The sequence below is a fragment of the Ptychodera flava genome, chromosome 8 (genome assembly GCF_041260155.1).
Source record: "Ptychodera flava strain L36383 chromosome 8, AS_Pfla_20210202, whole genome shotgun sequence".
Classification (NCBI taxonomy): Eukaryota; Metazoa; Hemichordata; class Enteropneusta; family Ptychoderidae; genus Ptychodera; species Ptychodera flava.
The window spans coordinates 35484068-35499504 of NC_091935.1; the positions used below are offsets into that span (position 1 = coordinate 35484068).

General features: G+C 38.9%; 1 protein-coding gene across 1 annotated transcript; it reads left to right on the top strand.

Moving 5' to 3' along the window:
- The first annotated feature begins 653 nt into the window (after nucleotides 1-653).
- On the top strand, nucleotides 654-1793 carry LOC139138090 (melatonin receptor type 1A-like). Its single transcript, XM_070706313.1, has one exon. The coding sequence runs from the start codon at nucleotides 654-656 to the stop codon at nucleotides 1791-1793; it is 1140 nt and encodes a 379-aa protein (XP_070562414.1).
- Nucleotides 1794-15437: the final 13644 nt, after the last annotated feature.

The following is a 15437-nucleotide window of genomic DNA, read 5'->3' on the forward strand; positions in this document are numbered from 1 at the left end:
GCGTGAATAGTTTTAGTAAAATAACTTCATAAATACCCCTCTCCCATGGATATAAAGCTGGAGATATGTGTGATTTTTGCATGAGCTCCACTCTTTAATTTGACCATGGTCATAGTGGCCACGCATTACCTGTGCGTGTCACGATACAAAAGTACTCAGAACTTCCCCATCAGAGTTTCACATGATCATGGAAAGCAGCTGAAAAACGCCACGATTTTTAACGTGAAATCGTCATTTTTCTACAATGTTTCACCTAACAATTCAAGCTTCTATGCTGTTCATCTGATTCCCACGGTGTTGTCGCTCTGATGCTGTTTTTGAAAGCAATGAATAATCGACCGTGCAATATCAATAACACTAGTAAAGTTAGTTGAAAGACATAATATAAGCTTCGAATTCTCGGCATACTACAGCAGCTTCTAAAGGTTGACCCATCCCTCTGAAGACAACTTTGTCGATCACTTTCGATAAAATGAATATTTATTCTAATGAAGAATCGGACCAATCGCTTACAAGTGTAAAAAAATTAAATATTCAGTTGGTGAGTAAGGAAACTTTGTAGTCTGTCTGACATCTCGGCGAGGAGAAGTTGGGTTCCACTGCTTTCCATCACATTTTTCAACTGGACCAGGTCATCTTCAGCTTTGAGAAATATGAACAACACCACCACAACGGGAAATGTGGTCCAACTGCCAATGCCGGCAATATGGACAACACAAGTTTCAAGCACCATCGAACTTGCCTTCGCGGTGATCACCCTCTTGGGCAATTTTGTCTTCGTCGGAGCCGTCATTTTCAAGAAGAAACTGCAGACGTTGGGAAACGCTTTCTTGGTCAATCTCAGTTTCACTGACATCTTTTCTGCCCTTCTCGTCTCTACCTTCTCAAGCGACTCCCAACTCCGTCGTGGCTGGCACCTCGGGTACACCATGTGTGTCACCCATTTGACGTTCCATCCCATTGCCATCGGAGCATCGTTGTATTCGACCGCTTGCATCGCCATGAATCGGTATTTCTTCATCGTGCACCGTAACTACTACGACCGCATCACCACAAAATTAACACTCACTCTCGGCGTCCTGTTCACATGGGCCCTGCCAACTGCTATTCACGGCTACGGCATCCAGCGCAACGCCTCATACCATCCATCGATATTTCGCTGTCGGGCTGACGTCTCCGAACTAGAATTCGCGGTAACTGTGTACTTTCCCAGTGTGGTGACAGTGGTCTTCTACGCGCTAATTTACATCTACATACGCAAAAGTCGTAAGCGTGTCCAGGCCTATCCCGGCCAGAGCACATCGACTGCAAACAAGGGACCGAATCAACAAGAAATTCGAATGCTGAAGGTGCTGATTGCAATATTCCTTTTGGTTCTGCTCGGTTACCTACCGTATATGTTCATTTTGAATATATACATGGCAATGGAGAAACTACCACCAATGGGTTCTCTCATACTAGCATATCCATCCAGAAATCTTGCTGGGGCTCTCAACCCGATTCTGTACGGGTGCAGTAACAAGAATTTCCAAATCGCCTACAAGGAGTTGCTGAAGGGAAAGTTGTTCCGTGGCAAGGCCGACAAAAGTGCCTTGGCTCCACTGACCAACGCTCGTCAAGACCGCCCCGTACCGACAGTGAGCTCTCAAACGACGGACAGCAAGATGAAAACCGTGGCGCCAGCGACTACTTTGGCAACAAGTTCAAGTCTCTCGGCGGACATGACCCAAACTGACGGCAACAATTCCGTTGTCATCGATGCGGAGCATCTAGTTCGTTCTAGTACTATTTAAAGACAGCCGTGGCATTCGCTCAGACAGCATCCCACGCGAAAGATATGAACAAATCATGTGTTTTATCATATCCCTGCCCATAACAGAGTGATTGAGTACTTTTAATATATCAGTTATTTTATTTTACATAGTAACTTTACATAGCGAACTCCTATCATTAGTTTCCTCTGTTATAAAGCATATTCTTCAATTGTGCTACTTGTTACCTTTTCGGGTGTTCATGACTCAAGTGAAAAAATCCCATCAGTAAATGAGGAGACGAAAATCATCATATGATGTAACAAACCACTCAAGTTTGCTACTGTCTTTTTTACTAAACGAAGGAATTCGAAAAGACCATATATACCCACCTTCATATCGTCTGCAATTTCATAGAAGAATAGAAAAATCCAATAATCAAAGTCATGGAACCGAATTTTGGTGATGTGTTTTTGTCTAAGTATCAGTTGTGTGATCATGAACATTCTTCGTTCGTTTCCAGTATTATTAAAACTCCCGGCATAAATTGCCGTTTGTTTCCCATTTAAATATTACAAGGGAACATGAGATAAGGAGAAAGGAGATACCGCAAGTTTTTAATTGAGGTTGTCTGAGCCTCGAAAATGACACACTCAAACTTTTGCTCAAACTTTCAATGCACCGCTATTTTCCTTTTAAAGTAAGGGGTCCTGTAACACGCACCTTGTGATAAAGTTAACGGTGAACAAGTCTAGTGCTATGCAAACTCACTCAATGTGGATTTCTATTAGTTAACTGGGCAGTTAAATTTGATGTGTATTATTAACTCGCATCGATAATTTCACGGTAACGTACAAGCAATGTAACATTGCACAATATGTAAATGACATTGTACAAATCTATTCTTAGTCCGTGTAATTGAACGTCGAAAATTCTCTGAGAAATACTCGATAAGTGTGATACGTAAACATTTTTCATGTTGCTAACTGTTTCATGTACTTACTGTATAACGCACTGTACCGTCATGTTCATTGAAGATAAAATAAAATGTCATCCTCGTCCGTGTTCCTAAATCAATGTTTTCCAAGATCGATCGACGCACACAAAACAGACCATTACCAAAAATGTAAAGCGAACAGGAGTAAGACATGGGCATGATCAAATTTCATGAAAGATATATGTAGTAGGCGTTGTCATATGTTTCGAAAAGGTATATTTGAAAGAAGCATATGTGCATCTAGACTGGAAGATCCGTCGCTCGAGGGCGCTCTCTACGCCCCTGTAAGTGGAGGGGAGCGCAGTGAGCGTCCCCGAGCGACGGATCTTTCAGTCTAATCTGCATCTACATTCAGTGATAAATAAACGGCGTTTCGGGATCTCCAAATAGTTTCTTTTACTCGCTCTCTAGTCACTCGTGCTGATTTACTTCTTCTCAATTCAGAAGGAAAAATAATTTATATTTGACGAAAAGGATCGCTTCGTCTGTTGAAGCAATCATGCAGCGCTCAGAGTGGGGACTACTTTATACTGATGCACGACCAAATTTCATATCTCGAAGCTATTATACCCGACGAAAAACTCTCGAGACTGGACTTGTTCTGTAATATCGTACCCAGGAAAATATCGCAAATGACTTAAGATAGTGCCAATTTACACCAGCTTCTGACGTCACGGTCGCCTCTCAGGTTGTTTTGATTTGTGCATCAACGCTTAATTAATGTGCTGAGGGGCAAAATTCTACTAACCCAAAACGTTTTTTTTTTTTAAATCAGTCATGCCTATGAAGAAAACGAACGTGTTCTAAACATGCTAAAAAGGGGTACTAGTACGCATGACTATTCGGCGCCACGAAAGTTGACAATGCGCCTATTATGTCGGAATCGGATACAGGAAAATGAATTATTCACAATCTGAAGATTTAGAAATATTACTCAAACACAAATGACGACGACGACGACGATTTCAATCGAACACTATTCATTTGCTTGCTGTTTGTTTTTCTGTTCAAGCAAGCTCTTGAAATTGAAGAGGGCAAATCATTATGGAATTGGCCTTGATGTGCTCGTCATCATCGTTGTTATAATTATGAACGTTGTGGTCTTCCATCGAGCAGAAGAATTTATAAGCAATTAATAGTTAGACTTCCAGAAACAAAGATAAAGGACGGAACATATTACATGCAGCAAGGGTATTCCGGCTGTCCGTTAAGGTAGAGTGCGGGTCGGGAACAGATATTCGGACTCACAAACTTTTACAATTCTTTTCTTATCTACCACTTGTGGGGTTCATTTTAAAGCTCATGGTATAAAAAAAACTTTTCTTCGGCTTAGTTTTTCAAAGTTCGAAATTTTTCTCCATAGAATTAACACAGGGATGGCAGCCATTTTGAATTTTAAATATCGGTAAATCTTGGGTTATTTGTTTCTCAAGTATCAAACTTTGCACGGTGACCCCCCTATTTTGTTCTTGATTTTAAAAGAGAATGGTTGTAGGATTCCGTGAGGAAAGTTTGAGCAAAAGTTTAAGTCTTTCACTTTCGAGGCGCGAACTACCTTAAGCCTGAAAGCATTCTCTGTGTCTTGAAGGCTCGATAGCTATCGATCCGAATATCTCTAGATTTCGATTCAAAACATGTTTTGTCACCGACATCCGCCTGGGAAGGTTTTAGTAGAATGTACTGTGGGTGACCAATTTTCTAATATCAAATTCTAAGGGTTGCATTCTAACGAAAAAGCACTCGATGACAAAAATCGCTTGATTACATCTAGAATTAGCTGCATAAGTGCGTGTTTTCAACTATGTATTACGACACCACGATGGCATTCTTTCATAAATTCTGCTCAAACGTGTTCCGTGAAATCAGGATCCAGATAACTATGGTGATATTTTGATAGCTAGTAACATTTTAGAGGCAGAGTACAATATTAATCCTATTGTAGCTGTCGGCAGTCCTTTTTACGATACAGTAGGCGTGAAAAATTGTACCGACACATACTTTGATAACATGGTTGGCGGTATTCTAGCTGCTCCATAGGCATTGACGAACCCCGACACGCGTTAAATTGATCTTCCAAAATATTGTCTTTCACAAACAAAATGTCTTGGAAATCGCAGAAGAAATTTCTTAAGAGTTTGCTCGGTGACATATGGAAATATTCCTCGCAATTATCTTCGACGCCCAAGGCTAGTCTGCTTAGCTTTTGTGTCTCATGAATTGCTATAAGCTATGATGCTTGGTTTTTAAAGTCAAATGACATTTGATATTGGAATTAGTCAAAATTTTTAAATTTCATCTCGGGGGAAACTAAAACATTTAGTTTCGGAAACGTTCAAGGCTCGTTTTCTTTCGGAAAAACACTTACATACATACATATAGGTCCTGTTTGTTCATCAAGCGAGGTATAGATGCAAAGGAGCCAAAACATCATGTATGGTGTATGCTGATTTTTGAAGGAGACGATTTAACACCATCGTCAAATGACGTCTTCTTTCCATTTCCGCTTGGCTTATGTCATTATGTTTCCACTGTGTAGCCGAGTATGATTACAGTTTGGCTATTCCCTTACTTCACAACGCTTCTACGTTCCCAGGCTCTCAATGTTTTCATTTAACGAGGCTCGCTGAATTTTTAAAATTTGCTTCCTCCTTTTCGGATGCTCAGACTATGGAAAAACTCATCGTGAAATGTCAGAAATGTGTTGGTAAGATGCCATAGGAATTCTTTATCTTTGCAACGTTGACGATGTACAGTTGAGTAAAGCTCCCTCTACATCGCAATCATGGCCAAACTGCTGAGACAACAAGCTGCAAACTGTGTATATTGTACCCAAATCCCCTGAATACATGTACGCCACTGAACATCTCGAGCTCTTGCTGGAACATTCCTCATGGAAACTTTAGGATCATTTTGTCAACTCACGACAATGTCGGATTTATAGACCTGGCACAATGGCAGACACGTAACTACGACTTTACTCAAAACGACTGGGCATGTAATCAAGACGAAAACATTCCTTATTTGATAGTAAAATACCAATGTGAATTGAAGTAGAAAGGCAAAAGTATAATTACACATTGAGGTAGAATGCACCTCGGCGACATATATTTGGAGTCTACCTTTTACAATTCTTTTCTGATATACCACTTGTAGGGGCTCGTTTTAAAGCTCTTGGTGTAAGAAAACTTTTCACCGTCTTCGTTTTTTCGAAAATCGAAATTTTTTATTTCTCTCCATATATAGTTAACACAGGGACGGCGACAATTTTAATTTTAAAATATCGGTAATCCCCGATTTTTACCTTGATTTTGAAAGAGAAAGGTCCAAATATTCCTTGACAGAGTTTGAGCCAAGGTTAAGTCATTCACTTTCGAGGCGCATACAACATTAATGTATATATTTTGTTGTTTTCCAGATGAAGGCATGCGCCTCACAAAGTCCATGCTGAGAACAGACGCCCTCAACAAGCTTGCTTCTACGAAAAGCCAAGATATAGAGTTCATGGGGTCCTTCACCTTACAGACTAGCGTCCAAAAACGTATAGGAAATTATGTTAGAAATTTGAAGAAAAAGTCAAACTAGATGCTGAGTATTTTTGATAAGTACCTAAACATCATGCAATATCACGATCAATAATAAAGTGGTGAGAAGTTGGGTTAATTTGGCTTGATATATTAGAGACTTTTCACTACCCTCTTCTAATGCTAGATAAAGTTTACATACTCACTGAACTGGGTAAAATTTAAAGTCCCCCTCTTTATCAATATGAGATCATTTTTTAGAAAGAGTGAAAACTGCATTGCTTCAAACAACCACCTCAAATATTCTGACTTCATCCATAATTGCATGAATGCACCAAATATGTGTAAATAATAAAGTTGGAGGTAAAATGGTAATGACTGATCCATGAATTATATTTTTTTCACGGCCCCATCCTTATTCCTCTGATATCTCCATGCAGTGTTCGCACACGCAGCGTTATCATGAGTTTCAACTGTTCAAACGTCTTTCCAATTTGTAGTTCAGTATGTGTCATTTTATCGCATCGACTAGCCCTGCGTATCGTGCTGTGTGTTCCAGGCGTTATTCGGCCTCCCACCACAGCCCTGCTGACTCTTATAGGAAAGCAAAGCGACCGCAGTCCCGATTTAGACCGCGCATGAAAAATATGTTCGGCCGAAATCAATTCGATTCCGTTCTATGCCTACCCGAATAACTCAATCGCTCACAGATTGCAAAAAAGTTTGCTCTCGTGGCGTCCTAACCGTTTTTAACAGTGATTCACGGTCAAGGGTCCAATGGCCGGCCATTAGCAAGATATGACCGGCCACTGGACCCTTGACCGTGAATCGCTGGTAAATCAACGATTAGGACGCCACGAGAGCAAACTGTTTTGCAATCTGTGAGCGATTGAGTTATTCGGGTAGTCGGCCGAAAATAGGTAGTTTTCGTGCGCGGTCTAAATCGGGACTGCGGTTGCTGTGCTTTCCAATGAGAGTCAGCAGGGCTACGTGGTGGGAGGCCGTACAACGCTGGGAACACACATGGTACGCAGGGCTATGTACGCATCGACGTGATTGTTGTACCTTGGCTCCCATCTAATTCAAGACCGAGGTCTTGCAGTGTATACTTGGCCCACCAAATATCATAGCTGAAATGGGCATGGCAGGTGAAGTATTTACCCTTTGGTTAGTGACGTAGCTGTAGAAAAGGTTGAGTACTTTAAACTTTGCTATCTGCGTTGTATGGTATAGCGATAATGTATGATAACCTTTGACCATTAAGGTACATAAAAGGCTAAATTATTGTTTGGGTGAACAGAATGCCAAAAGTGAACTTTTGCTTTACGACTTGTCAGAAGCTTGTTTCAATCTAGTTATAAAGAAGCTTTAAACACGATTGAAACTAATTTGGGATAATTTGATTTCATATTTTGCAAATTTCTCAAAAATTTTAGGTGCCATAAAGCTGAATGTTTCAAAATCGCAAATTACTCATAAAAACAAGTGTGTAATATGAACAGAAAAGCAGATGAGATAACATTTGTGGATTAAATCGACATTACTTCACCATCCAATTATCCCAAATTAATTCTAATCGTGTTTTTAAAGAAAATCCAACAAATATGAAAATAGATATATTTATCTGTGAAGATGTCAGACTCGTAGCAATCTACTTTAGTTTGTGAAAAAACAAACGATTTTGTATGTACAATGCTACGCAAAGTGTATATCCAGTTGGCAAAATCATTGATGAATAAGAAATAACCTGCTATTTGCCAAAGTTGTTTCCTTTTTGACATATTGGAGGAAATTAAGGCAAAGCAAAATATACATTTTAGCATTGTTAAAATAAGACGAGGTGGACTCTTCTCAGATGCATTCGCCATGAACTTGTGATGAACTACAAGTAACTTGGCTCACCTAAGTCAAATGGCTTTCGACGAAATAATATATAGATACACAATAAACTTTTTCAGCCAACTTAATTCTCCGACATGAACAAATTCTGGTGAACATTCTCTTGTTAATTTACAAAGCAGTTGTTTGCAAAGTTCTGGTGTAGCAAGAAAGAAATATTGTGGGATTTCACTTTTGCGTAACCCAACTTGTCTTTTACATTGTATACCTTTCCGGTTGGCATTCAGTGACTTTCTGCTTGTATATTTGTGGCACAAGGGTGTTAATCTAGCAACCCTAGCGTGTCAGGGTATAAATGCTGAGTCGGATGTGGATGTGTGCAAGAGATGTGTCGTGTGTATTGTTCCTAATTATACGCATGCTGATCTCTGTGTTTCTTCTGGCGCTGGAGTTCATGTAATTTTTCATGAAATTCAGCGAGAACTTTAGTTCTCGGGCTGTAGAAGAGCGCCCTCAGGGTTCAATCGCAAAATCAATCAGTGGAGGGACTGCAGTTTATTGTAATGTTCGTTCTGTCATTATCGTTGTTTTCTGTACGCCACTTTGTTTTGACAACCTTTTCAGAAGTCATTTAATGGCCCATTGAATTCAATGGCCTTACTGCTGTATTGTTATCCGCAGGCCATTCATAAATACCGGGGAGTTGGCTGGCGGAAATCGGGGGATTTGAAAATTCTGTGTGTAGTTTAGTGGGGACTTGAAGGTTTTATTCTCGGTATAAGTGAAAGCTGAAAACATGGTAGGTAATTGAGTGAAAAATTACTTACATTTTTAAGTCATCCATCGGTTCTAATGCTTGTAATTAAACAAAATCTGGAACCATTTTATCGCATCTCATGGCTACATTTCGAACAATTCTAAAATAGTATGAATATTATATTTTTTCATTACCAAAACATCAAGTAGAGCTTGCAGCAGGACACAAGCTGCAAATTATTGATAATTTTTCATGCAATGTATATCAAATACAGTTTCTTGCTGTCTCCCTACAGCATGCTGAAGCACACAATATTCACTTTGTCAACAAAGCCTGTATATGTAAACATAGTTGTTGATAATTGAATTAGAGTCCAGACTGAAAGTCATTTGTCAATGATACAAATGCACAGAACACATTACACAGGCTTTGTTGGCAAGCTGAATACTGGACAGTTTAAAATGCTATGAAGAGCAGAACAAGAACAATGTTGAACGATGTTGATAAACTGAACAAAAATATTTTCTCAACATAGCTACAGGCCTACCACGGCCCACGGGCAGTGTCACTGTCACTGCATACCGACAGTGACAGTAACAGAGATATAGCTGTGGTGTAGTTGAAGAAGAGGTTTGGTCATATAACGTTCTTGATAGTGAAACATACCTGTACACAAGATCAGGCCGGAGAACAACACATGTACTGTCTAGAGTAACAGGATATGGTTGGGGAAGAGAACGTACATGATGATATCTCATTTTCAATTTAGCGCTAATAGTGTGTTGTACATTTAAGAAAATTATTTACCATATTTCAAAGGTGTATTCTGATCCTTCAATCGATCATCTTTTGCAAAACAATACCCTTTTTTGTATTTTCACGGTGTTTTCCGTGATCTTAGGAACATGCATGGGTACACGTTTTCCGTGTGAATGCCACCACTAAAGGGTATCACCGAGTCGAAAATCTTATGGTTTTACTGTTAGGTTTGCCTCTTTTGAAGAAACTGGAAAAGCCAACCGTCTAAACGTTGCTTTTCTGAATCCGAGAATTTCCGGGTTAGGGAACAAAATAATTTAGGTGTGGAATTACTGGCTATAGGACAGAGGAAAACAAATATATACTTATCGCCTCGGAATATCCCTAATAGCGCGTGCAATGGAAACATTGGAAACATTTTACATTTCAAGTCAGTTCAACTCCGAGTCCCATCCTCACTTTGTTTGACATTTTTTTAGTTTTATTTATAGACTTTCACGTGACTAATTATCTAATCTTGTGACTTTCATCCGTCTGCCTTCCACAGTATGTATTTGCTGAACTATTTTTGCGATTATTGTCATTTTGAAATTATTGCAATTTTTTAATAGCTGAAAGACTACGAGAGAGACAGAGACAGAGACAGAGAACGAAACCCAAGAGTAACGGTTTCCTACTTTTCTTTGAATATGTGTAGCTCTATTGTCGATGCAGGAATAGTTAATGAGCCGTCCTTGTGACAGAAGTGTCCATACCATCTCTCGTAAAAACATGACCTTCTCCTGGTTTAATGATATTATACTGGCTTTGCAAGTCCAACGATGTCGGACAGATTTAATTGTTCAAATTCACAACCATTCTTTATGTGTATTTTTGTGTGATAACAAATTTCTCAACATCTCGTGCCAAATTATATCAATTATCCAACAGGATCCTAATCGACTACAATAACAGGATGAATGTTTAAACAAATTAAAAAAGACGAAGAAATATAGCTAAGAAGACATAGTGAGTCATACACAATAATGAACATACACAATACACCAAATCTTTCGTTAGTGCTGTCTTTGGAACATCTGCTCCACACTGTAAAGTTAAGTGTTAAAGGATAGAACACCAATTAAACGCCTTTTTGAAACACTTTTTGAACGCGTCTATAGATGTTGAGAAATTTAACAATACGTGTTCAACCAATGTTCAATTTTTAACACACGTTTGCAGATTTTGAACACTTCGTGTTCATCAGGCATTATATTGAACACCATGTGTTCCATATCTGAACATACGTTGCACATGAAATGCGTTCAAAAAATTGAACGCATTTACGCGTTCAAAGGGCTGTAACACTTTTTGAACGCATGGACGCCGTTCAACGATAAGTGTGTTAAGAGTTAGAACACATGATATGCACTTGTTGAACACCTTTAATTTTGCGCGTTCATGGGGTGTTCAAGCCCGGAAATAACAAAACAGACCACTTATATTCAGTAAAATTTTATTTAAAAATACACAAAAATTCCTATAGTAAAATACAATTATTTAGTGTCAATTGGGCACATAAACACCGTTGGTGTTTTCCTCTGACAAACTATACAAAGTGGCCATACGGCCACTTTGTAAAGTTTGTCAGAGGAAAACACAACGCTAATTAACACCTTCCTATCAAAACATAAACAAAAGAAAATCCTCATAAACACTGTAGATCGTTTTCAAACAATATGAACAAAGTAGTGACAAAACAGGTTTTACTTATTGTGGATTACGTTATATGTTCATACTTGCAAAAACGTACGAAAACGTGTTTGAAAAAGCTAAAAATTTGGCTTACTTGAATATATCACATTTTGATAATTCCTTATGTCTTAAAATGTCTGAAATGTCTTTAATGTCTCAAAAATACAATTTTGTGTATTTCATCATAACTTGTAGATATATGATTAGGAAAATCCCCGGAAACCTGTACTCCAAATATTAAATAAATCGTACTGGCCGTTTGAAGAAAACGCTTGGGATGTAAACATTTGAGGATGATGCCACACATTCACCATGATATTAGGTCTACGTCCTTAACAGCAAAGCTAAAATCAGTAACAAACCGTTAACAAAAGATTTCTTGATCTAAAATATAAAATAATCAAAGATTTGGTAGCAGGCTATGATCAACTAAATGTTACTGGCATAAGCCTTCAAAGACGTGAAGTCTCCTTCATCAGATGCCAGGGTGCAATGAAGATTTGAAGCAGAAAGCGACAGAAAATTCAGAGTGGAAATTTCAGAAAATTCCGAAATTTAGAGTGTACATTTTTCACTGTGAATTTTCTGTGGCTTTCTGCTTTAATTCTTCATTCCACCATTGCATCTGATAAGGGTGACTACAAGTATTTGAAAGCTTATTCTCCAGTAACATTTAGTTAATCATAGCGTTCTGGACATAGCTCAGATAAATTCAGAACAAAAATACAGAAACTTATCAATTCAGTTACTAACCCTCGAAAGTTCAAATCTACATCAGAGATGAACTGAGGTTCTCAAGCTTGTTTCCAGACAGCTATCTGTACACTCATATTCTTCAATTTCTGTACCATAGCTTCTGTAATAACTCTTGGATTTCACGTTCATCCAACTTTTCACATCCTGAAAATAATGCAACAATAGATAATATGGCGACATGAGACTTCAAATGAAAGACAATTTGGCCTTAGTAGGTTAAGGAAAGAGGGTGACTTTTTTATACAGTGCCTCTTTTCGTCAATGTTACAAAATATTGGCTTCTTCGTGTCATCAACTGATGAAAAGTAAAAGCAAAGCCAACTCTCATATGCTAAAACAATATTCTTCCATGTTTAACTAAAAATTTACATGCGATTGTGGTTACTAAAAGACATGTGTTGGCTGTGAATACGCAGCGGTAATGCGGCATATCGATCGCGCTCGGGTCAAGGGTCATCGCTCCAGTGATGACCCTTGACCCGAGTGCGATCGACACCCATGGCCCAAAACACTGCTGCGTATTCACAGCTAGTGTATGGTCCACCAGCCACTGAAAGAAATAAAGGTTTCTTCACGTAGTTAAGCTTTTTCAAAGTACAATACAATTAATTTCGAAGGATAATAATACAGATGCTTCAAAATCCAATACCTTTTAATATTTTGGAGAGAAAACTTACCCTTTCTGGTCTTGCTTTCGCACGATCACGACTTCAGCGTGCGCTTACAAGAAACATGTCGCAACTTCCGTTTTGATGCATCATGGGATAAGAAAAGGCACCAAACTTGAACACCAAGTGTTAAGAAGTAGAACGCCTCTTGCACGCCGATGTTAAAATTAAAGCGTCCATGGTGGTTTTTTGATTTTCTTTTCAAAATTTCAAAATTTCAACCCGTAATAAACGTGTAAAATTATTTTTTATACTTCCTTTTTTAGAAAAAACATGCTTTCAGCAATTGTAGACCGGAAATATTTTCCACTTATTGTGAAATTCGTTACACCAAAATCCGTGTACGTATGCCGGACAGCGAGGCAGTAGTAAAGTTAATATAGCCATTGTAAAGTAAAAAACACAAAAGATTGTTAATTGTTTCACAGTATTGTAAAATTTCTGTGATGCTGAGTTTTTGAACACTTGAAGGAGATAGTTGTTAACACTACGTGTTCAGGTTTAGAACATCATTGTTAATAATATGAACACTAGTGTTAACAACAGGTGCAGCCAACGGAGCTATTCATCGAAAAAGCTATTCCAGGAGCAATATTTGAGGGCAGGGGAAATCATAATTTTGCTTGGGGAGGGGACATATTTTTAGGTAGCAGGGGAGCAAATTTTAGGTTTTTTTGTCGGGGAGGGCAGATATCAGTTGATTGTCCAGGGGACAGGGCTTTTCGAAAAACGAGGAGAGGGGTACTGTATGATGTCTGCAAGGGGAATGTTAGTTTTCAGTGGAAATTTTTTCACAGGGCAGGGGAAAATCGACAATATTTTTCATCTCAGGATCAGGTAGCTTCATGTCTGCTGGGGAAATGGAATGACAAAATTTTGAGGGGAATTTTTTTGCAGGGCAGGGGAAATCGGCAAGTCTTTTTTGCCTCAGGGCAGGGGAGCTTCAAAAATTGACAGTGGGGAGGGGAAACAGGCAAAAATAAGTGGGGAGTGGGTAAAAATGAAGTTTGAGTGGGGAGGGTAAGTCGAAAGATTTTCAGTAGGAGGGCAAATTATGAACAGCTAATCAATTACCCTAATGACTTAAAATTAGTCAGTTCACATTACTTGTCATGCACAATATATAATTTCATAGTAAAGACCGCTTTAAAAGTGCATTGTTCGTTGGCTGCACCTGTAACAATATGAACACTAACCGTTCAAATTTGAACACCGACATGTACATTTTGAACGCGTAAAGACGCGTCTAGCGTCCGCTATTTTTACAGTGCAGATGGCGTATTGCAAAATAGCAAGACTTCTCCATCCGTATTCGTAGCCATTTGTATTTTCTGTACATCATACAATCCCAGATGTGGATTTTTCCTTTTTCCTCCAAAGTCTCTTCGCACAAATATACTGAGAGTTTCGTCGTATACTGAGTGAAGAATACCTACCTTTGTACTGGGAACTTCCGGATTGCAGCAACGGTTGTTGAAAATCGAGGAGTCCTTCACTTTATAGTAATCTGCCATTTAAGTTTTAGTTGGGCTTTAAATTTGCTGCGACAGGAGCTTTATGTCTATTTAACGAAATGGAAATGAATATCTTATTGTCGTTTGCGCCAATATTGTAATTGTTTCGAACACAGCCACTTCAACTCTTCTCTCTCTCTCTCTCTCTCTCTCTCTCTCTCTCTCTCTCTCTGTCTGTGTCTCTCTGTGTGTCTCTGCCTCTCTCTCTCTCTCTCTCTCTCTCTCTCTCTCTCTCTCTCTCTCTCTCTCTCTCTCTCTCTCTCTCTCTCTCTCTCTCTCTCTCTCTCTCTCTCTCTCTTATTAATCGTAACAGTCGATCATTCGAACTGCAAACACTTCCTTTAGATGGGACCAAAGAGTCTAACTTTTGAAGAAATGAAGAATTTGTAGGTCAAGCTCAGCACATGTGAAGAATGCATCAACATATTAATCCATTTAGTGACCGTCTCATAAGGTCAACGAGCGAAAGTTGCGTGTCACGCGACATTTGCTAAGATTTCTGAGGAACGGTAGCTGTAACTTTTAATGAAGTTTTTCAGCATTTTTCTGTTGAAGTCAATTGCAAGTGTACGTTCTACACATTGAAACTCCTGCTACTTTGCTTATCAACGTAGCGTCTCTGTAACGTGAAAAGTACTCGAACTTTATTTATAGCTTCTTCATGACGTCACAAATTAAGGTTTTAACCACATCATTGCGATAAACTCACCTCACGTAGACCTACTGAGCAACTTGCCAGACCCATTATTGCATGATACCCAATTGATTCACCAAACTTAGGTAAACTTACATCTTGCAATACGTTTACCATCGATATTGAGAGACAAATTCAAAAAATCTGTAATGGCGACAACTAAGAAGATAGTGTTTGCAGGCTCAGGGTAGGTCGGATGTACCGGGCGAGGAAAGATGCTTCGAGAGAATTTGAAACAATCAGGATTCAAGGATTCGTCATTTACCATTTCAGCTTTAAGTTAATGTGTTATCCTTTAACACACATATTTTGATGCATGTTTGCAATTGGCGTAGAATGGGCCTTGGGGACAGATATTCGAACCCCCAAACTTTTACAATTCTTTTCTGATCTACCACTTGTTGGAGTTCATTCTAAAGCTCTTGGGTTAAAAAACTTTTCACCGTC

Bases quoted from the DNA above. Each gene is read 5' to 3' on its own strand.
- LOC139138090 (XM_070706313.1), top strand. From the start codon at position 654: ATGAACAACACCACCACAACGGGAAATGTGGTCCAACTGCCAATGCCG.